General features: G+C 35.1%; 1 protein-coding gene across 2 annotated transcripts in view; it reads left to right on the top strand.

The window, feature by feature from the left end:
• LOC142345669 (uncharacterized) overlaps nucleotides 1-23,804 on the top strand; it is a 710,383-nt gene that overhangs the window by 670,040 nt on the left and 16,539 nt on the right. For both annotated transcript variants that reach the window (XM_075397884.1, XM_075397883.1), the window contains 2 exons: nucleotides 10,340-10,528; nucleotides 10,887-11,133. In XM_075397884.1, coding sequence (XP_075253999.1) covers nucleotides 10,340-10,528; nucleotides 10,887-11,133 — 436 coding nt within the window. The remainder of the gene's footprint in view (nucleotides 1-10,339; nucleotides 10,529-10,886; nucleotides 11,134-23,804) is intronic.

The raw sequence follows: 23,804 nt of genomic DNA, 5'->3' as shown, positions 1-23,804 counted from the left end.
TGAAACTGGATTTTAGCATTTTCCGTGGTCTAGATAGCAAATGATTGCGTTGTGCATAATCTTTCATGTGCTCTCCAATGTCATCTCGTCCAACTTCACAATTCTTAAAAATAGGAGGAAAATCTTCAAAGTAGGGGTATAACTCCTCTGGAACCTCCGGACTACAATCAACAACTCCGAACAAATCTTCTCGTTTGATTCGTTCATAAGAGCGCTTTTGGACAGTGGTGGCACAAATTGATGATTTTTCTTCACGAATTCTTTTACCCCATTTGTGTTATCTGTCTTCCACTTTTTCCATTGACACTCCCAAATTTCCACAAACCTGTATCCCAATCTCTCGAGATAATCTCGCCGATCATTATCTCGTTCCCGCTTCTTTAATCCTTTTTCAATATCTTCGAATAATAATGGTTTTTGTTCCTGACAACGACAAAAGTGACAGTAGCATCCCATTGCCTCGAACACTGTGTTGCAATGAGAGCAAAAACCATCAATAAAATAACTTCCAATTTTTTTCTGTTTCTTGTGACTAAATTGTGATTGGATTGTACATTGTGGACGCGTGGTTTGCATGTAATCAATTACCTGCTGTTCAAAAAACTTCTCCAATTCCTTTTTGGGTAAAACTTTGAAGTGTCCTCATTGAACTCACATTTTGTGTAAAGTCCCGCTGGCATATCCTTGGTCATCGAAAATTGGTAGAGTTGACTCGCATCAATGCCTACTATGGACTTGCACACATTCTCAGACTCTCTAATCTTCGTTTCCCCAACTTTTGCATATCGCGTGAAGATTATCGATGGTCCTCCTGTCAACCATTTTCTGATGTAGATATCATAGTCTTTATCTTTCTCACAGAATGGGAAAAAGGTTGCGTTCGTTGACGAATGAAGAAACCTGTTTGCTAAGTTGGGTAGAGTGTAGCCCAGTTTCAACATATCTACTTGTTGTGAGTGGTAAAAATCAATCATTTTCAACATAGCTTCACTAGTTGGTTCCACATCTTTATTATTATACCACTTGAGAAAGTCTTGAAACGTTTGCATATTGTTGCTGCGCCAAATGTTTTGAAGTTCAGCGTAGTTGTCTTCCGCACTCAAGGGTCTGTTTTTCAGCTTGAGTTTTTTCAGTACATCGTCATCTCTCATCCCACTGGATTTCAACTGCAAAAACTTCTCATGCTCGAATGCTAACACATTGTGATTTTTCAGTTTTACTCCAGAAGCTCTCAATTGGAGGTAACTGAGCCGCTTTTAACTTCTCTGTAGAGTCAAACCACTCATAGGGGAAAAAACCCTTCTTCTCACTTGCACCGTATGCCTTTAGAAAACTCGCCAAAGATGAAGTCCCCCCAAGGAAGTTCAGAATATCTAGGAATTGTAAACCTAAGAAATTTAACCCAATATACTTGTTGCCTTGACGAATGACTTTTGGAACTACGTTCTTCTCTAGGAGCAGATGAGACAGCAGATACTCCTTGATAAGGTTCAAGTTGTATCGCGAGCTATTGAATCCAAACACAGGTACCGTACTGTAGTAACTTTCAAAATCCTGTATCAGATTTGACAAGGTTTTCAACTCCCATTTGTATCGTTGAGTTTCGGGATCTTGATCATCATCATCATCATGATCTATTCCTGCTTCATTGTCAAAAAAATTTCTTTCCATCGAGCGTTGCTCATTTTCCATAACTGGGACTAGTCCTCGAACTGAGCAGTATTTTTCCTGCAGCTGTGAAATATAAGTTTGTAGCTTTTCCTTCATTATACTTGCACTTTTTTCGGACAGTGCAACAAGATTTTGAACAAGAGTTGATTCGGATCTTCGTTGCAGATAAATACAGTGTCTGGATTAAAATTCGAACACATCGAGACACTTATAGGAACATGTTTGCCTATCCAGCTTGTCATTTCAGTGTTTTTGATTGTACTATCATGCACTGTTATTGATTGGAAATCGTATACAATTGGATTGGGGAAAAGTCTAAGCTCATCTGGAACAATAATGTTGAATTCTTCTAATCTATCAAAAATCGTATCGGAAAGTTGATATGCACCACTTGCATATTTGTGTTGAGTTGTCTCAGAACAATGTTTCATATGGTTCACTAGGTTATATGATCTGTCATAGAAGTGATCACAAATATAGCAACGAAATTTTTTTAGGAACTTGTTGATGTCCGCTGTTCAACAGATATGATTTCCATACCTCAATAAAGATGTTGTCTGAAGTCGATTCATCGATGAACGACGAGTTAGTTCTGCAAACATTTTGGAGTCATCATCTAATAGTATAGTAAAAATTTGAATGTTCCTATCAATGAGTTCTTCAAGAATAGGAATATCGTTTTCGTCTATTCCTTGGAAATCTACGCCGTCAGCGCAAAGTTTTGATAGGAATTGCTGTAATAAGTTCTTTGTGTTCTGTTGAAGATCTTCGTTTCCATATAAATCGTAGGCTAGTGCTCGAAACATACATAAATTATCTCGATAAGGAACAAGCTCACCATCGGAGACAAAACATTTTACCAGAGGGTTTCTAAGTAAAATTGATGGAATGGGCAGGTCGATGCATCCTAACGGTACACCGCTCAGTAGAAACACAAAGAAAGTAACATTTGTAACACAATAAAACTTCCATTTGGTATCAGGGCGCTGTGTTAGGAGATTGGGTAAAAAATCGTCGCCCCTTAACCTTGTTTTTATCAGAATCAAATCAGAATAATCAGAATTAATAACTGGATTTAGAAAAAAGGGATTGTTATCAGCTGCGTAATAGTACCGAAATTCTTCGCGGTCTTGGACGTTCTGCAGAACGAAACCAAACGATATATTAACTTTCGCAGCACTTGGTAGCTCATGGTAAACAACAAGAAGCTTCTCGATAACTACCTCTGGATTTAAATCCTGTAATTTAAAATTATGTACCTTCTTTTTCGAGAGTTCAAGTACTGAGTCTCGTAAGAAGTGCTCAACTGTTTGTAGTTCACTGTGAAGAGCGGGAGAGTCTCCGTAGACTGACAGGTCAACCTCTTCGTAGTTGATGGGAGATGAACCTTGGTGGATGCTCTTTCGTGATGAAGAAGCTGATAATACGTAGAGAACGATAAGGGACAACTGCTACAAGAAAACTTTTTCTTCACAATCAAAGACGGTCTATGTACAGAAGCAATATGATGTTGTAGTTTTGCATCGTCGCCAAATGATTTGGAGCATATTGAGCAGCTTTTTGAATGAAGCTTCTGATGTCTGCTCATATTGGACTTTAGAATGAGTTTTTCGCATGAAGGACACTTTTCCTTTGGATTAGAAGTTCTTGGCATTTTTTCTAAAATCAAAACGAATTTTCTGCTGAGAAATTCATTTTGGAATACTATAACTTTTCATACCGTTTTGTTACAATGAAATGATAAATTAATGTAGAGCTAAATAACCTTTTCTTAGTTGAAAATGAAAAAGAAATGGGAGACAATTATTAAACTGAATTTAACTTTGTAAAAGGATGAAGTGAAAATTTATCCTATGCTAGATTCCATTTCTCTCACTCATGAGATCTCATTTTTACATAAACTAATACACAAGATTACACTTCCAATTAACTACATGAAAAAAAGAAAACTGTGCCTCAACATTAATTTGATTTTTTTTGAAGTATTTTAAAATATGCTCAGTCAACAGTAAAAAGTCAACACTCAAATTTTTTTTAAATATATTCCCAAAAATTTCTGGTCTCTTTCATCAATTGAAATTCTCTGATTTTTTTTATATATGTCTAGAAGTTTTGATCTTGATCAGTACAATATTTTTCTCTCCCTAAAAGTAGTAGATTACTGTTCATTAAAAAGTGTTAATGTTAGATTTTAGTCAACTCAAATGAGGGCTACTGTAAACAATTAGTTCAGCTACGCTACTTTTAAACATTATACTATACTCGAAAGACTTTTTAAAACTAGAAAAGGGAAAGATTAATTGAATTATCAAATTCAACTACATCATCAAGGAAATGATAGGAAGTACAAACAAAAAAATTGTTACCGGTGGAATTGAAATATAGAAGACAATAATATTTAAACAAGAAAGCAATAAACACTCATACAAAATTTAATCAGAAGCTCTTTAATCATGCTTGTAGAATGGGATTGGACTCAGATCCAAAAAGTTGAGCATCCCCTCTACGGTTTGCGGGAGCTTTCTCGGAGTACTCGTTTCGACTTCAAAATTTAGCACCCTCTTTACTCCCTTTCTCTTCGATTTTTGCAGCAACTGTCAACGAGCCTCCTTTTTTGGAGCACTCTGGAAGTTTTGGGTCTCTTCATCCCTCTCTTCATCGCTACTGAGTTAAATGATATCTCTGTCGTCCCTGATGTTAGCATCACCGTGCCCTGTATTATCAGCTGCGTTTTCAAGTCCGCTGCTGTAATCACGGGAAGTATTGGGAGAATGACCATGTTCTGCAATTCTGTCACACTCCCAAAGACCTCTCTAATTCACTCACCAACATCGTGTTGGAAATTGGATCTCCGGAAATCGGTTTGAGACCATAGTCAAACACACATAGTTGCCTCCTTACACTCACGCCAACATCCTTGGTGTTGTGTAACCGTCTGATAGGAATGTTGACGCTGTGTAGTTTATTTGTGTGCCTCGCTTTCTCCACTCTTGTGTACTGCAGTGAACTTGGACCAGTTGCGCTGAGTATCTCTTCGAAATTTGAGAGCAGGACCCTCGGAATTTTTTGGAGACTCTCCGCCTCCCAGGGATCTGTGTCAATCAATCTCCTTTCCCTTACCAGGGCAACATCTGTTGTCTCGTCGCTAGTATAGATCACCAGTCTTTCCTGACTGTTGATCTCCACAACTCTGAGGCTCTTTGTTGAATCCATTATCTAAACAAAACAGAAATTAAAAACTGAACAATTCAGAACCAGAAAAAGCTGTACGAACAGTTTACAATTTACAGAGAATCAAAATTAGTAAAAGTTAAAATTGACTTGTTTTCATTTTAACATTCAACATTTAAGGAAAAATACTTACGAGGTAGTGGTTTGTAGACAGTTCCAGAAGTTTTCAAGTAAAAATAGTAGCTGCAGAGCTTGTAAATGAATTAAATCTTTACTTGAATTATATTTTACTTGAAAATAGAAGCGAATTCAAAATAGAAGCAATTTCAAAATAGAAGCGAATTCAAAATAGAAGCAAATTCAAATATGAACTATTGAAAGAGAGAAAGACGAGTGAGATTTTTTTTGAAGAGAAACAAGTCAACTTGATAAGCGAGAAGAAATTGAGCAGAGTGATTTTGTTATTCAATGAATAAACAGAACCACTTCCTTTTTAACAAATCCGTTTTGATTGGTTAATATTTTCTGTTATCATTTACTTTGAAAAAGTATTGTGGCACAAGTAAAAGAGTACAATTGAAAGATTAGTAATTTTCTTTGTGTTAGAAAACAGAGTCTTAGGATACAAAAGTTGTTAACAACCCATTGTATTCAAAAACAATGGAAGGAGACTTTTGACTCTTTTGAAATGATAATTAACTTTAAATCCTTGAAATTTCGAATCAAGAGGCTTGGTTGATTCAACAATTTTCTTTGTTCACACAAAAAAAGAACAATATGCCTCATTATTTTTAATTAGGAAGCCGGGAATCGAACTTCCATTCCCGGGGCATGATTTGCTCAAGCAGTTCCGCGCAGCTTGCATTGCGTACTGTGCTACGATCGCCGATATTTGGTAATTATTCTTACTTTAAGTTGAATAGCATTTAAACAAAAGAAATCCAACATAAGTCGAGTAATACTTTAATTGATATAAGTGGACGCAATTCCCCTATGGTAATTAACATATTCTGACAGGTCTATTTTTCTCGCTCTCTTTTTAGGTACATCTTTGGGTAAATAGATGAAAAAAAGGCTATACCTAATGTTAATACATAGGTACATCCTTTTACCCCCCCCCCCCCCCCCACCTTTGCTAAGCCTCTACTACTCCTGTTCGCTTATCACTGCTAACATTTTCAACAATGAACAGGATGAACGAGTGACTACGGAACGAAGATTTCACCTAGCATTTTCTCAACTCTAATATGTTGTTATTAGCTACTGTGAAGATCATAGTTAGCTTAAAAATTGGATACGAAAATCACAAGCGTAAAATATTTTTTAATCGCTTTTCGATGTTTTTATAATAAGTGGCAACATAACGCAAACAAATCTTTTGTCCCAAAAAGTGCCCTCAGTAGTTTCCGATTTATCAATATAAATGATTTTTATATTAACGATTCCATAAAACTGAAATGAAAGTTAATTATTGAGTCAAGTGATCCCTTGGGACAGTATTCAATGTGTTTTTCATTCATATTCTTTTTATTGCTTAAATGTCGTCTGTTTTATCTCCTGGCAGATGGAGATGCTTCATCGTTATTGTTGAAATTACTGTAATTTCATTTTCTATTAATCAGGTTGTTCAAATGCTTCAACTCGTCAACATCGGCAACTTCGACGAATTCTGATTTCCCGCAGCCGTTGTGCACCAATAAACAGTGGTTTTATTAAAGCACGCATAGTTTTGTCAGATTTAATTTAGCAAGTTTTTATAGCTGCGAAGCTGTAAGCTGAGCGTACCTATATTGTGGTGCTCTTGGTTTTTTACAATTCAAAGAATTTGAATTGTATTGGGGCGCTGTCTTTTTACGACTCGAAGAGGAGTATTGGAGAAGTCCTTTTTTTAATCAATTTTATTGGAGTGATTTTTGAAGCGGGAAATGAAACGCGTGAAAAAATTTGGAGTGCTTTTGGTGCTGAACAAAAGTGAAGAGCGGAGCGAAAAGAGAGTTGTTTTTGTTCATACCGCTGTTTTTGAGAGAGCGAAAAATTGATGTGTGAAAAAATTTTTTTTAAGCGAGCGAAAGTTTTTTTGTTCACGTGCGGCATTTGAAAGCAGTTTTGTGCAACTTTTGATGGTTATGAGGTTTGGTTATGATATTGTATTTGTTTTAGGCTTGTTTGGATACGAATTGAAGGTTTCAAGTAGTTAATTTGAGTTTAATGCTAATTTGGAGGTTTTTGATCAGTTTTGCTGATTTTTAGACAAAATTTAATAATTTTTTGCCCGTTTTTTTGTTTTACTGCTGTAAGTGGGATTTGAATAGAAGCTTGTTACCTAAAGAATGTTCAGGTACCAATTGACGAAAGTTTTCTTGGTATAAATTATATTTTCCTAGCAAAATTGACAGAAAAATTGAGAAATTTTAAACCATTTTTCTTAAATTTTTTGCATTTCTTTTCTTCAAATGTTGGACAAGTTTTTTTAGCCTATAATGACTTGCCCATTGCTTTGCGATCTTTCCCTTGCCCTAATTGGAAAGTGCTTTATGTTTCCTTGTACTATTAAAAAAACTCATTTAAGTTTTTCTAGCTTTTTTATCAATTTATTTCTGAATGCCGTTTCTATTCTTCCTTAATTGATTTATGGCATTTGTGGAGGTTCGGTATTCATAATAGTTGTTCTAGTTGTTTAGTCATAAGCATGGGCAATTTTCTCCTTCGGGTCGTTTCCGGAATTCTTCAGGCTATTTTTTTTTAAGATCTGTTCACACATTTTCATGATTTTTGAAGTCAAATTGGAGTAGTGATTTTGGTCACGCCGAAACAGGAAATGGAGCCAAAAAGCGAGTGGTTTTGCGGCGTGAATTTTCCTCGCTCTTATTTTAAAGTAGAGTGAGAAAACTGTGTTTGAACAAAAATTCGGTTTCTCGCTAGTGGTTTTTTTGTTCACATGCGGCATTTTGACATTGATTTTCTGTTTTTTTTTCTTATTTTTTTACCTGATTTTTTAAAAAATGGTTTCATTCATAGTCTAGGTCTAGTTTTTTTGTTTAGTCAATGAAAATTCTTTGAATTGTACGTCAGGACTTGTCCTTCTATGTTTTTTTGTTTCGTCGTCTGACGCTATTTTTTCGTTTTACATTTCACACAGCAAAGCTGAAAAAATCAAATTTTTGAATGACTTCTTCCTCTCAATAACGGCATTTGCGCGCGTGAGGTCATTTCTCACTCGCTTTAGCGAAAGTTTTTAGGTTTTTTGCGTGATTAGATTTTGATCATACATGACTTACCTCACTCAATAAAATGACTTATGCACTTTAAAACTTAAGTTTAATTTGAATTTGTTTAAGGTCAAAGGAACTCATATGTGCAGTAAAGGTCCCTAATAAGAGGCTTCTGTGGAATGAATTTTAACAAGCTTTATTAATTTATCGCTGAATGTTTTTTAGCCTAGTTTTTTGAGCGGCCTCAATTTTTTTTTCAATTTAGAACTGTATCTGTTTCTATCTCTATCATATGGCACGCAGGTCTATTCTTTCGCAGCTATTCCGGCAATCTGCCGGCTATGTTGATTCAGTAGTTGTGATAATGGTTCGATTAGAGCTGAAGTTTGACATTCGATTAAATCTTTATTTCATTCAAATTCTTTCATTGCTTAAGTGGCGTCTAATCACGTTGTTCAAATCGTCCAACTCGTCAACCTTGGCAACTTCGACGAATTCTGATTTTCCGTAATTGTTGTCCACCAAAACCGAGAATACGCGATTTTTTGCGCTAACTATAAGAACCGGTATCTTCCCTTGTCGAGAATGGATGGTTATCTTGTGGGAATCTGGCAGAAAAATGGTTACATTGTAGGAATCTGGCAGAAAAATGGTTATCTTGTTGGAATCTTGAAATTTCTGGAGGATTTCTACAAGATAACCACTTTTCTACCTGATCTGTACAAGATAACAATTTTTCTGCCAGATTCCTACAAGATAACCATTTTTCTGCCAGATTCTTACAAAATAATCATTTTTCTGACAGATTCCTACAAGATAACCATTTTTCTGTCAGATTTCTACTGGATAACCAATTTTCTGCCAGAATACTACAATATAACCATTTTTGTGCCTGGATCTCACAAGAAAACTAGTTTCTCTCAGATTAACAAGATGGCATTTGTAACTTTTGTTTAATATAAAAACTTTTCTGCGAATACCTTCGAAACTGATTCTTCTCTGAGAATTTTATATGCAACTTACTGCGCAACAACATAACGCTAATTGAGCTTGTAATGTATTGCAAAAATTAATTAAAATATTTGAAAAACTTATGAAATAAGAAAATGCGTTTGTTATTAGTTTGCATTTCAATGAGGCACAATAAATATGTCATGTACTCTACGTAAAATATGAAAAAATAAAAATTTTGTAAAATTAACTCAGTAAAGCATCTTATCAAGGAACTTTTTTATCAAGCAACGTTTAGTTTTCCAAAATTTTTGTTATCTTTTATAGAATCGAGGAGACAACTATACTGGAAATAAATTTCTGAAGTAATAATTTGAGCAGATTAGATATTATTAAACAATTGAAATGCAGCTCAATCGGAACGAACGCTTTTCTTATCAGAATCTTGCAAAATAACCATTTTTCCGCAAGAATCTTATAAGATAGCCATTCTTCTGACAGATTTGGCCAGATAAACCGTTTTATGGAAGAATCTTACAAGATTATTTTTCTGTTGGATTTTGGAAGATGACCCTCCATCACCTCAATCTGTCAGAATCTGACAGATTCCTGCAAGATAACCATCCGGTATTGACTAGGGTTAGCTTCGGCATTTATTTATTTCTGCCTCGCACTCGGGTAGTAGCCCGTTAAGATGGATGTTCTTGTTATTAATATGGTTTTTATTGTTTCTCAATGCTTGCGCGTTTGTTGACATTTCTGCCCTCGAAAAAAAATTGGAACCTCTTCTGTTTGGCCCATCAGTGTTTTTATGCCCATCATTACAATTTAAGTGTTGTTATATAGCACATTCTTCTCCAATATTCCTCTTCGAGTCGAAAAAAAGGCAGCGCCCCAATACAATTTAAATTCTTTGAATTGTAAAAAAAATGAAAGCTCCTAAATAATAGCCTTCGAGAGGCTGATGGCGGCTATTAATTAGGTGTTGTTTTATTGCATATTACTATGTAAAAATAGCACGTGCGACTGGGGGTGTAAAAGTTGTATGCCCACTAAGCTGGAGGGCCGAAACAGAATACTCTCATTATAGCTGCTATGTGTTACTCTCTTTGTATTACTGTCATTTTTCTGAATACCGTAACAGTTTAACTTTCGAGTATTTAGCTATATTTGTTTGAAGTGGAATATGAAAATGTCTCTCTTGATTCATAATCTTGCTGTATTCATAATGATACCTTCATCTATTTATTTTTGTTCTAAAGTATTTTTAAAATGACAATTTAATATTGTTGGTAGATAGAGAGTTAATCGAGTGACCACTGCGTGTGTTGTAGGTGGGTGTGTTTGGCTACCTTATGTTTGGGGAGAGTGCTTTGGGTGACATGTTGCACAACTTCAACCAGAGTGCCCTTACTGACTTCTTCAAACTCTCCTTCGCATTCTCAATTCTCTTCTCATTCCCTCTCGTAGTCTATCCTCTCAGAAGCAGTCTCGAAACTCTGCTATTCCAGAATCTTGCTCATGTTAGTACAAATGGTAACATAAGAACTTGTGCTCCTTCGGGTACATGTGGGGATCAGTGAATAAAGTAACTGTCCCTTCATTGTCGTTCGTATCAATAAGAAGTCATTGAATAATTTTTTGACCTTTCTATCGTGAAAAGTTTCGGCACCTTTGAACACCGTGAAAAATAAGAACCGTCTTCTTAATGCTTATCACTTTTTTCATTGCTGAGTTGAATACGAACACGTTCATGAAATTAGTAAAACTCCTCTGTCACTAATTTAAAGTCTTTTTAGTGTAATATTCATTAATTCTTCTTTAATTCTGTAATAGCAAGTGAGTTTGTTATATTAGTGAAATGATATGTTCTAATTTTAGCCATCGAGCCAAAAGCGAAGCAAAGTAGTACCGATCTCAAACTACAGGTACGAAAGCGAAATCGAGAGCACTTCGTCAGACGAGTACTCAAACTCGGGTCGGGATCCGAACAACAATACCCGAAGAATCTCTTCTTCAACTGATGGTGGAAGTCAAGGTGGTGTTCATATTCCAAGCAGCAGATTCATGAAGATGACATTTTTCATTGTGGCCTTTACACTTACAACTGGGATTCTGATTCCACATGGTGAGTTTTGAGTGAATCTTGTGTAAAGTTTTACTGGTTCACGGCTGCGAAGCTGTACGCTGAGCGTAGCTATTTTGCGATGATCTTGTTTTTCTACGACTCGCAAAAAAGTAGTGGTTCTCATGAGGTTTTTGCATGAGGAGTATTGGTTATCTTGAGTTTTTTTTTACCTGAAGTACTGTTTGTTTAGGCGGTGTTTTTGACCTGAAAGCGTAACTGATTAAAATAGCCGTGTAGGATCTTTTTGCTTCGCGAGAGTTTTTTTACTCATGCGCTTTTGTTGAGTGAATGACTTTTTGACTTTGAAAAGTGTTCTGAGAGAACTGCTCATAGCTCGTTTTTAGCCGTTTTTCGACCATTTCGTTATTAATAGCCGCCCTCATCTTCTCAGCTGGCTATTATAGCGCTCCTATTTTTTTTTACTTTGTCGAATAAAAAAATGTATCGCTTTACCTCATTTTGCTGCTTTTTCAACATTTTGCGTGATATCTTTTTGACTTCTCTAGGCTAGTTTCTCTCTTCTCTCATTCTGCTAAATGTGATTTTGAATATCAGTTGCTCAGCAAAGCAATTCAAAATGAACAGAGTCAGTATAAAAAATTGAAGTCAGAAGTAGAAACGGGATAAACACATAAAGCCCAATTTAGATGCCCGCTATTTGGACATCGTTCCTATAAGTCTTAGTTACCATCTCTAATGCTTACTGGTATTGATAGTAGACCCTGTAGCCTCTCTAAGAAACAGAAGTACGTTATGTTCAACTACGAAATGCCATCAAAATAAATCGGACTTAAAAAATGTTTTTGTACAAAAATCTTTTTTTTTTCAATATCTTCTATTCTTTCAATCCCAATCATGCTTATTGGAATCAACGGCGGCTATTTTTCGGCAATCTGCCGGGTATGTTCTGTTAATAGCCACCTCAGCTTCTCAGCCGGCTATTATAGCGCTCCTATTTTTTTCGTCGAATAAAAATTTTTCGCTTTACCTTAGTTCACAGCTTGTTCAACATATTGCGTGAAATCTTTCTGACTCCTCTTGGCTAGTTTCATTCTTCTCTCATTGTGCTAATAGTTTTTTAGACAGCAGTTGCTCAGCAAAGCAGTTCAAAATAAACAGAATCAGTTTCAAAAAACGAAATCAGAAATAGAAACGGGGTAAACCCATAGAGCCCAGTTTTTGATGCGTGTTACTCGAACTTGATTCTTATAGGTCTTAGTTACCATCTCTGATGCTTATTGGTATTGTTACTAGCTCTTGTATCGTCTCACTATGAAACAGGCGAATGTCAAACTACTAAATGGCATCAAAATAGTTTGCACTTTAAAATTGTTTTTCTACAAAAATCATTTTTTTTATTTTTGTTATTTTTTTTCTCTTCTTTCAATCCCAATCGCGGTTATGTGAATCAACGGCGGCTATTTTCTGGCATTCTGCCGGTTTTGTTTTTAATTAATGTTGGTTTTTAATAGCCGGCGTCATCCTCTCAACGGCTATAATTTAGGCGCTCTCCTTTTGGTTTTTAAAGGAGAACGCATTTCCTTGAAAAATGAGCAGCAGACTCGAGCAACACTGTTTGCTGAAATTCAGCAAGAGCAATCACGTAAAGATGCAAAAGGATTAAATTTAGTCGTAAAAGGGACAAAGCCATCTGAGAACTGTACTGGCTACGATATTGTTGAAAAAATTGCAAATCAAATTGATGTATCTCTCGTGTCATCTGATGTTCAATGTAAATGGATTGGAAAACCACAGCGTGATACAGGAAATCAGTTATTGCTTCTCAAGTTTAAAGAAATGATAAAACGAAATCAGTTTCTGCGTAAGTCAGTAGCATTGAGGGATTGTGTCACCAGACTTAACTAAAGCTGAGAGAGTACAGCAGTACAGTTTGCGATTGCAGAAACGTCAACTTGAAAGTCAAAATCCTGCAAACATATACAAAATTCGTCGTGGTCGTGTACAACAACAGAATTGACTACAGACCAAATGCTCCTCTCAAATTTCGATCCTCCTTCTTAACGTTCAGAGCATTCTATCGATTTATGCAACGATTTATTGCTTACACAAATTATTGATTTGCCTACTCATAAGCTTGGAAGTATTTTGGATCTAATTTTTTGCTCCCATCCCGACAAATGGGACTTCAATATTGTAGAGCGATTGTGCTCAGATCATTATCCTATTCTTTTAACAAATGTTGACCTAGATTACCAATATGCAAGTGGGCACGCTTATACGATCAGTTCTTTTAACGAGGCTAAATTTTCCTCGCATCTAACACTCTCACGATCTTTCGCTCAGGAATGCCACAACTTGAATCCTGATTTCCTATCAACGTTCTATCGTAAAGTATTTTGCGCTCTCAATCAAAGTCTTAACAGAAAACGGAGAAAACGCTTCGAAGCTCCATTCTATTATTCATCGCAGACAATGCATTGTTTAAATAAACTAAATACAGCTCGAAAACATCAGAAAAATACAGTTGAATGCCTCGAAAAGGAGCTAATGATTCTTATTGACATGGACAAGCAGGTCTTGTTGAACAGTGTACAGAGGTTTAATACAAATGAAGCGTTTGCTATGTTGAAAAGTTTAAATGGTAGAAGTTTCTTCCCTAAACAAATGTTCTACAAAAACGAGGTGTCTTTTGAAGGCTGTGAAAGCAAATCTTTTCAACAAATTTTTTCAATCAGTTTTTCAACCGAAAACTGAAATACGATTGAATGACCTTGTGTGCGGCAATGAGATCAAGTTATCTGATGTTCAGTTCAGCCTTGACGAAATTCAAAATTATCTTTTAAGGGTCCCCAGTAGCGCGACTCCTGCTTTTGATGGTATACCGCCGACTGTTTTAAGTAAAGCGGCACATACATTAGCACCATTCGTCCATCTTGTTTTCACATATATTATTAATTCACAATTTTGGCCCGAGAATTGGAAATGTGCCTATGTTACCCCTATTCACAAAAAAGGACCTCGAGCGGACGTTGAAAATTATCGGCCTATCTCAATACTCCCGAGGTTATCTTTAGTTTTAGAGAAAATTCTATTTGTTTATTTATCCAAAGATTAAAGATCGGCTGAATCCTAGACAACATGGATTTCGTGCAAAACAGTCTACAGTTACGCAATTGCTCACATTTCTGCATGAGTTATATCTGAATTTTGACGGAAACGTGGAACAAGTTGTTGTTTATTTAGATTTCAGCAAAGCTTTTGATTCTGTGGACCACTCCACGCTGCTTTCGAAAATTATTCAATTTGGTTTTGACGAAAATTTTGTAAAACTTATTAATTCTTATTTATCATCTAGACGTCAATGTGTTAAATTAGATGGTGTTTTATCAGAGAGCCTCCCAGTTACTAGTGGTGTTTCTCAGGGAAGCGTGTTGGGACCGCTTTCCTTTTTAAATTTTCTTGATGATATGATTGACGTACCCGAAGTATCAAAAGTTTTCTGCTACGCTGATGACACGAAATTGATCTGCCATGGCGAATTCTGCTTTAATAGTGCTCAAAATGATCTATGCTCGTTGCGGTTATGGGCTTATTGTAAATATTTGTCTTTTAATTCAGCTAAAAGCGGTTATTTACATATTAGTAGAATGTCATTGGATAATATACTTCTTGGTGATGTCGAGATTCCTTCGTTTGATAATATTACGGATCTGGGAATTGAGGTATCCAAAACGTTGAAATGGAGTCTTCATATTCAAACAAAAATAGTAAAAGCTCGTCGATCGTTCAATTACTTGAAGCACAGTGTTCCGTTCAACCTCCCATCTGGAGTTAAATTCAATTTATTCAAGGCATGTGTTTTATCGGTTCTTCTATATGGATACCCTGCTTGGTTTCCTGAAATTTCTGATCTACGGAAGTTAGAACAGCTCAATATCCATGGCCTGCGTTGGTGCTTTGGTTACAATGACTACTCCTCCCTGCTAAAATTATCCAACTGTCTGCCAATATGCTATCAACTCATCGAGCGTGACATACGTGTTTTTACGGCAATCTTAAACAACGAAAATTGCATATCTTTTGACAAATTTTTCAACTTGGACTCAAAGGATTTAAACCTACGAACACTTGATCGTGAACGTCTGGCGCTCACACGAGCTAAGAAAAGATGTACCGAAAAATCGTTTTTCTTCAGAGTTGAACGTATTATAAATGACGCCGCGGATTTACTTAATGTCAGCATCAATTTTTTCAAGGATACTTGCAAATCCAAAACCGCAACTCGAAATCTAATGGCAATGAGAAATGATAAATATGATTTTGACTTATCTTGCACGTGGTACCTTAGGTGTAGATGTAGTTTCTGTATAGCATGACTCTCTGTTTAATTAATGTTTTTCTAGCTGTTACATAATTTATATCATTTTTATCTTTGTTATACCATTTGTATCATCATCCTTGTTTATACCCTCAGAAGGTAATTGAAGTCTTATACTACTACTACTACTACTTTTTTAATTCGTTTTACATATGTCACGACTTTCACGCTTGACTTCTGACTTATTTCACTCACTGTTTCAACTGTATGGATTTTAAATTACGTAAGGCAGTGACTACGGTCAATGTCAAAAGCGCAAAATCAAAAGAACGGGATAAACCGATTAAGCCCGGTCATTGAGTCAAAGTGCATTAGGTTATCGAAATTCATGAAAGCGATTCCTAGCTGGTGTTGTTATTATGCTTAATAGCCTTCAGATTAGAAGCTGAATTAAGTGTAATTTTGGAATCTAATCGAATATGCAGAATTCACTCACCAAATAAGATCAATTTGACACTTGAAAAAATCCTGTCAATTTCTATCTCTTAATTTTTCTTTTTCTGGCTCAATCTCAATGTGCGTCAAGCGGGTCAACGGCGGCTATTTGTCGGCTGTGTTGCTTTTTGCACAAATATTTTTTGCCAGACGCTACATCACGATGTCCTGATATTACTCTGTTTTCAGAGCCTAATAATGCGTTTTCAGTTGCAAAATTGGTCCCATATTTCTCGATTTTTGTGTTGGTCTTTTTAATTTTATTTGTGAGATACTTGGGCGGACATTTTTGAATCGAAGTATATTGCAACGACAATTTAACTCTATGCGTTGAAAGCCTCTGTTTTCAAGAAGAGTTTTTCTTTTAAAAAAGTGTTCAATTATTCTAATTTGTTTTGTTTGGTTTACTGGAATAAGGCTTACTATACACTACCAAGGATTAAAAATTCATTGTTATTGATAATCCATTAATTTTGACGTTAAATGATTGAAATTCACAGAAAATTCGTTGAGTTCCCACAATTTTTTATTTTTGTCAGAGGACTTTGATGCCTCGAATTTTCAATTTATGGAACTCCTCTTTGATCCTTTTTTTTTAATCTAAAACCTCCACATTCCGGCATTTGTTCTCGTTTCCTCGCCAATATCTACTCAGATTTTTAGCCTAATCGATGGTCTTTTTTTGGTTATGTCTTGATAAGGTTCCGATGAGAATTAAAATATACTGCGAGTTTTCCTGGATCGCGGTTTTGTTAATAAACTATTTTTGCATTCAAGTATTAATCTCATTCATCCGTTTCGTTTGATTTTTCCCCAATATATTTTTCGCAATAAGTTTAATTTATTTATGGCAACGACATCTCCAACATGGGAGAACTATCCACTACGTTTTCAGATGCTCTGACGCCAAAATGGAATGTTTACTGGTTCTTCAGATTATTTTTTTTCAGCTTCTGTTAGATTAAGTTCAGTTTCTCAATGTTATATGCCTTATGAGCTCCCAATTTGTCTTTAGGTTGCACCATTACTGGCCATATTTTGAATTTTTGAAACTGGTTACTCCATGGCAATTATTAACCCAGAAAGTTGGATTTCAGTTTCACTCCATCTTTATGAGTTTTAGCTATTTTTCAACGAAAACATTTATTGTTTCAATAATCCGTTTTTATTAGCCGCACAACAATAGCTGGGACTATTATTGGCCTTCTCTTGATTTTTTCACAATTTAAAGAATTTGAATTGTATTGGTGCGCTGTCTTTTTTTTAAAGATCTGTTCACACATTTTCATGATTTTTGAAGTCAAATTAGAGTAGTGATTTTGGTCACGCCGAAACAGAAAAGCGAATGGTTATGTGGTGTGAAATTTTTTTGCTCTAAATTTGAAGTAGAGTGAGAAAACGGTGTTCGAACAAAATTTCGCTTTCTCGCTAGTGGTTTTTTGTTCACATGCGTCAATTTTACTTTGATTTTTACTGTTTTTTTGATTTTTTGGATCGGATTTTTTTCTAAATGGTTTTTCCAATCCATTCATAGTCCGTTCTAGGTCTAGTTTTCTGTTTAGCCAATGAAAATGTTCTGAATTGTAAGTCAGGACTTGTCCTGCTATGTTTTTTTGTTTTGTCAAAATTTTTGTTACGACCATATGACGTCACAACCACTTTTTGTCCATTCGTTCATGCAATTTCAACTGAAGTGCGTGCGTGACGTTGTTTTTCGTTCTTATTGGAGCGAGTTTTTTGTTCATTCGCGTGATCAAAATTTTGGTCACACTTGACTTACCTCACTCTCAAAAATGATTTCCTCTATTTGAAATTAACTTTTGTTTACTTTAATTCAAAGAGATAAGGTCAAGTGGATGTGTCACTCTAAATGAAGGAAAGCAGATCCACGAAGCGATAGCAATCTGCCAGCTATGTTTTGTGATCTAAAGATTTCAACGGGATTTTCTTCTTTTACTACTTGCTTAAATAACTCTCGGAAGATTGAATTCTGTGTATTATTCTCGTATGATTTCTGAATGATGTTATTGCTTCAATGATGTCAATGCTAAGATTTTGCTTGTTACGACATAGTTCAAATTTTAAGCAAATATTTTATAGTTTTGGTGTGAAAATAGATGTTTGCAGACACAAAAATGGTTTTGTTTGCTGGTAGATGTTTTGAAGTCTGATTATTCGAGTTGTTCCGGCTTTTTTTGGCCAAATGCAGTGTCCAGGTGGAATTTTGACTTTCAAGCAAAAGTGAATAGAATTGCCGTGTCAGATAATTTTTTACTGAGCGAGTTCTTCATGCGCTACGTTGAGTGGATAACTTTTTGACTTTGAATAGTTTTTTTGATTATGATACCTATAATAGCTAGCCGTTTTAAACCTTTGTCGTGTTCGTTAGGCTCATTTTTTTTTCAAGTCTTAGTCAGTTTTTTTTTCAATTTTAGCCCGGTTTTTCGTTGAAATCTTTGTCGATCAAAGTTAAAGTTTTGTCTATTGAGTTAATATTAAGATGTTTTCAATGTCTTATAATTATATCAAGGAAAAAGAGCTTTTTCTCAAATTCTGTAAATTTCTAGCTTTTTGGATCTTAGAACACATCAGTTTAAATCACTGGAATTAGCATTAGTCTTTTATTAACTTTTACGCCGCATTCCTTAAATTATACGTGAGGTGTTATGCTTCCATAAAATTTGTACATGACATCCTATTTGGGCGGTTTTCTTTGAGATTTAATTGGTTTATATTTAAAAAGTTGTGAAAGAAGTTTAAGCTCTTTTGTTTTCTGTTTTACTGTTCTTTTCATTTCACATGAAGCACTGGGACGAAGCTTCCGGAAACACTATTTAAAAAGGCAGTTTTTTATCGGATGCATTTTTTGGGACAATTTTGGCAGGAATTGATTTGTTTTTGCGTTTGAGTTTCAATTTCTCTCCATTATTTTTCCTGATTATCTTAATTATTACAATAGTTTGATCTTTCTGTCAAAGATACCCGCTACAAAGGGGAAGAATGAACTATCATTAATATTTTTTAAATGCTGCGATTGGAAAAACGAGAAATTTTTGTTTTTGGTTTTACATCTCATAATTTATTTCTGCTTCGGACCATTTGATTCAAAGAGTTTTTGCTTTCAGTTTCCAAGTATGATACCAGCTATCAGCTTCCCTAATGTTTCTTCAGGGTTGCAGAATCAATTTGGGATATCTAAATTTTCGAAAGTGGTTATTGTAAATATTTTCATGATCAGCTTTTTCGTGTTTTTTTCCAGATTTTGTTTACCTGTTTTGGCTGTTCAAATTAATTTAATGGGAAAAATTTCCTGAGCACAAAATATATTGCCCTCGTAAGATTTAGCAGCAGAATTTTTCTATAATTTTCAGATTTATTAATAGCCGCCCCAGCAATTCCAGGCGGCTATTATAGCGCTCCTAATTTTTACAATTCGAATTGTATTGGGGCGCTCTCTTTTTTTAAAGTCTGTTCACACATTTTCATGATTTTTGAAGTCAAATTGGAGTAGTGATTTTGGTCACGCCGAAACAGGAAATGGAGCGAAAAAGCGAGTGATTTTGCGCCGTGAATTTTTTCTCCAGTTTATTCATAGTTCATTCTAGATCTAGTTTTTCGTTCGAACCAAATTTCTTTTCTCGCTAATGGTTTTTGTTCACATGCAGCAATTTTACTTTGGTTTTTACTGTTTTTTTTTCATTTTTATGGATCGGATTTTTTCTAATAAAGTTTTCCAATCCATTCATAGTTCATTCTAGGTCTAGTTTTTTTTGTCAGAATCAAGTTTACATTTCTCGTTATTTTTTTGTTTTCGCTAGCATTTTGACATTGATTTTCTGTTTTTCTGCTTTTTTGTCTTGATTTTCTTTTAGAAATGGTTTTTTGAATTCACTTATAGTCCGTTCTATGTCTAGTTTTTTTTTGTTTAGTCAATCAAAATTTTTTGAATTTTTCGTCAGGACTTGTCCTGCTATGTTTTTTTACTTCGTCTAACAGATTTTTGTTTCGTCTTACCCTGACTTCTTGGAATTGACTTTTTCAATGACTTCAGTACTAAGTTATTCATTAAATTCTTTAGATTGTATTTCAGAACTTGTCCTGCTATGTTTTTTTTGTGTGCGTGACTTCATTAGGTCAATTGCGTGACTTACCTCACTCAAAAAATGATTTCTGAACTCACTCATGGAACTTTCAATTTTATGAACATTTACTGTTTGAAGTCAATAGTGTGCATCTAAGTAGTGCCAAACTTATATGCCCTAATTCCTGAGTAATAGAGTCTTGAGTTTTAATATCGAATATTAATTTTGAAAAAGCTCCATTAGGGCTTTTTCCTTGTAGAGCAAATGTGTCTCATAAAAATGACAGTCGGAATCTAACCCAAAAAGTCTAATGGTCTATTTAAAAGCTGGTGGTCGATCTGTCAATCTTATTTCTTTAGTTGTTTCAATTCATGGTAGGCCTCAAGCGTCTATCGCGGCTATTTTCTGGTAATCTGTCGGCTATGTTTTTATTGAAAGCCTTGGTTCTGCTGATCTTTTTGGATGCTTTTTAATGACCGGGAAATTTTCTCTCGAAGTTTTTGATCGTTAAAGTGATATAAATGCTGAGATTATTCTCTTTGCGACATTGTTAAATTTTGCGTCAGTTAATGTACTGGTCAGACTGACGATCGTTGTTTTAAAACAAAAAATTCTGTTCAATTGAATATGTGTAATGCCATTGGTGCCATGTTGTATGCTATTACTGATCCGTAGTCATCGTTTGTTTTCAAAGTGTTTGAGATTTTTTGGGAAGCTCCAACAACGGTTCGAGCTGCTTCTGTCGTTTTATATTTGTTCCACAACATTTTCTTGCTTGGATGATTTGACTTCTGGCTTCATTTTTTACGCGTTCATTTTATGCATTCAATTAACTGAAATTCGACCTTCTAATTATTGTAGATGCTAAATTATACCACATGTGTCCATGCCTCGCAGTCCATTGGCATGCTATGACGGTCCGTGGGACTTAATGTGAATCTATCAAAACTGAATGTGATATTAGTTACCCAATAAATATTCTTTCTTTCCGCTTAACGCAACTTATGTTGTATTTTTATGTTCTGCACATCCTATTTTAAAGCATTTTAAAATTTGGTCGAGATTTTTTTGCGGGCAAATAAGAGACTCAGAAAACAGCCTCTAAATTTTCTCAATTGGGATTGGTCGAAATAAAATTCTACTTACAGTTTCAGATTTCATAAATTGTACCGTTTCGTCTGAAGATATGATGTAAATCACATTTTCGTTTACATCAAAGCAACATTTAGTATCGAAGTTTCAATGTCTTTTTTAAAAGAACAAACGAAGCGATAGCGGCTATTATTGGGGACATCTTGGTTTTTTACAATCGAAGACTTGGATTGTATTGGTGCTGTCTTTTTTTACTTTTGTAAGATATTTTCACACGTTTTTGACACATGACTTTTAGCTTTCAAAACGGGATAAACAGGTAAGGCTCAGCTTGCATCAAGTTTCATCAGCGGCCCTTAGCTGAGTTTAGTAGTCCTTCAAGTGCTTAGAGTGGTGCAGCTAGTGGGAAAGCCGTAATTTGTGGTTAAAAGGTCATTTTAGGAGTTTTTGAGCCCAAAATGTTGCAGTTTTTCGTCGTTTTTCAAGTTTTTTGTTGGATCAATCTAAAATTGAGGCCGGTTAAAGTTTATAAAGGTCTTTTGCAGGACGTTAATACTTTTTATGGTCATTTTAAGAGCTATATGTTTTGGTACTCCAAACATAACACGCAAATTTCTATTAATTTTTTACAATTTTAAAGTTTTTTTGAACATTTTTGTCATTTTTCAGTCTGGGTGTCAACAAACCTCCTCTTGGGTTTAATAAAAGGTTATTGCATAGTTTCTAGTGGTAATGAAATGGTTGTCAACATCTTAAGAGCACGAATTTAGCTTGTTTTTATAAAACTTTCACTTTTTTTTTCATTTTCTGACATTTAATGTCTTTGAGTATTTCCAGTCCCACAGGCCAAGAAACTGCATCTAGGGTTTGATAATATGTTACTGAAAAATTTTTATTGGCAACGGAATGGTTTTCAACAATTTAATATCACAAATTTTAGCAATTTTTTGGTAAAACTTGCTGTTTTTTCAAGTTTTTGAAACTTTTGTCAATTATTAGGTTTCTCTAAACTCAACGGCCAAGGAGTCTCCTCTAGGTTTTGATAGAAAATTACTGCATAGTTTCTAATGGTGATGGGGAATGTGTTTCAAGATTTTTTATTACAATTTTTAGCGATTTAAAAAAAGTGCAATTTTTCAAAAATTTCTGAATTTTATTTGTTTTTCCTCACTGGCCGGGGAACCCTCATATTAGGTTTGCAAGTATGCTACTGCATAATTTCTAGTGATAATGAAACGCTTTAAAAGCTTGTGCGTTAGTTAATGAGTATATTGAATTGTGTCATATATGGCCTTCAGGTTCTTCAAGAGTTTTAGCAATGATAATTTTTTTGTTAAGTTTGTTTGATTCTTTTGGCTTCTCAACTTTTGAGATTTTGTCTTTTTGGCAGGGATTGTTCAATTGATCTGCTGGTCATTTACATTGTCTGGTTTTCATGCAGTTCTTTGGATTGTATTTCGGGACTTGTCCTGCTTTTTTTTTTTTAATTCGTCGTCCCCATCGATGATGGCTGCGACCATTAACTTTTTCAATTTCAGAGACTTCTACTGCTTTGCCGTTAATTTTTGTGTGCGTGCGTCATCTGTTCTGCTTTTTGGTCAATTTCGTGACTTACATCACTCAAAATAATGACTTCTGAACTCACTTCATGAATTTTATGATCATTTACTTGGTAAAGATCAATAGTGTGCATCTAACTTGTGCCAAACGTATATGCCCTAATTCTTGAGTATTAGAGTCACGAGTTTTTGAATTCGAATATTAATTGTGAAAAAGCTCTTCCTGGGTTTTTCTTATAGAGCGTATGTGTCTCATAAAAATCACAGTCCAAATCTTACCCAAAAAGTCTGGTGGTCTCTTAAAGGACTGGTGGTCGATCTGTCTATCTTATTTCTTTAGTTGTTTCAATTCCATTGAAGGCCACAAGCGGCTATCGCGGCCATTTTCCGGTAATCTGCCGGCTACGTTGTTTACAAACCATTTGCGCTGGATGCAGAAAGTTTTTCAAAAAATGTAAAGCTGTTGTCATGTTTGAGAAAATCTGCCTTTTCTAAGTTATTGCAAACTAGGGTCCTTTTCTAAGTCATCGAAACCTATTGAGTCGTTGTTTTTTGTTCATACTCTGCCCAATGTTGTTCGCGAAATGGAGGTGTAAAAATTTTGTCTAATTAAGTGCAATTGTTAATCATAAGTGGCTTTTTGAACCACTTTTTTGGGTTTTAATCCTTTTTCATGCCACTCTTTCACTGCTCCTTTACTGGTTTTGTGTCTGATGGTTATTTAAACTGAGTTGCAAGAATGGAAAATATTTTCTATTTTCAGAATATCAGAAAATGGAAAATATCTGTTCAATGATCAGTTGAGTTTTTCGAGGGGATTTAAATCGTACTTTAAATCGTATAAGATATAAATTAAACCAAACGGAGTGAGAAACTTTTGGATGCATCGGTTTGACCGTCTCCTGATAATTAAAAAGGACTTCGACTTGTATTTATTAGTAAATTGAGCGATCAGTTTTCCCATTACCCAAAGCATTTGGTTTTGAAGTTTTTTGAAATCTGGCATCACTTTTTTCAATTTTGGCTGTCGTATCCCTCAATTGGTACGCTTTATCTTCATTGTATGTGTAAAAGTTTTACGTAAACGAAATTATCGATTACGCTTGTGCTTAAAACGCAGTGATATATTATTAAACTTAATTTGAGTACAAGTTTGCGTTCACA

This window comes from Convolutriloba macropyga, chromosome 9 (genome assembly GCF_964194025.1).
Source record: "Convolutriloba macropyga chromosome 9, txConMacr16.3, whole genome shotgun sequence".
Classification (NCBI taxonomy): domain Eukaryota; kingdom Metazoa; phylum Xenacoelomorpha; order Acoela; family Convolutidae; genus Convolutriloba; species Convolutriloba macropyga.
The sequence above is the reverse complement of the archived record's forward strand: the minus strand, read 5'-3'. Positions and strand labels throughout refer to the sequence as shown.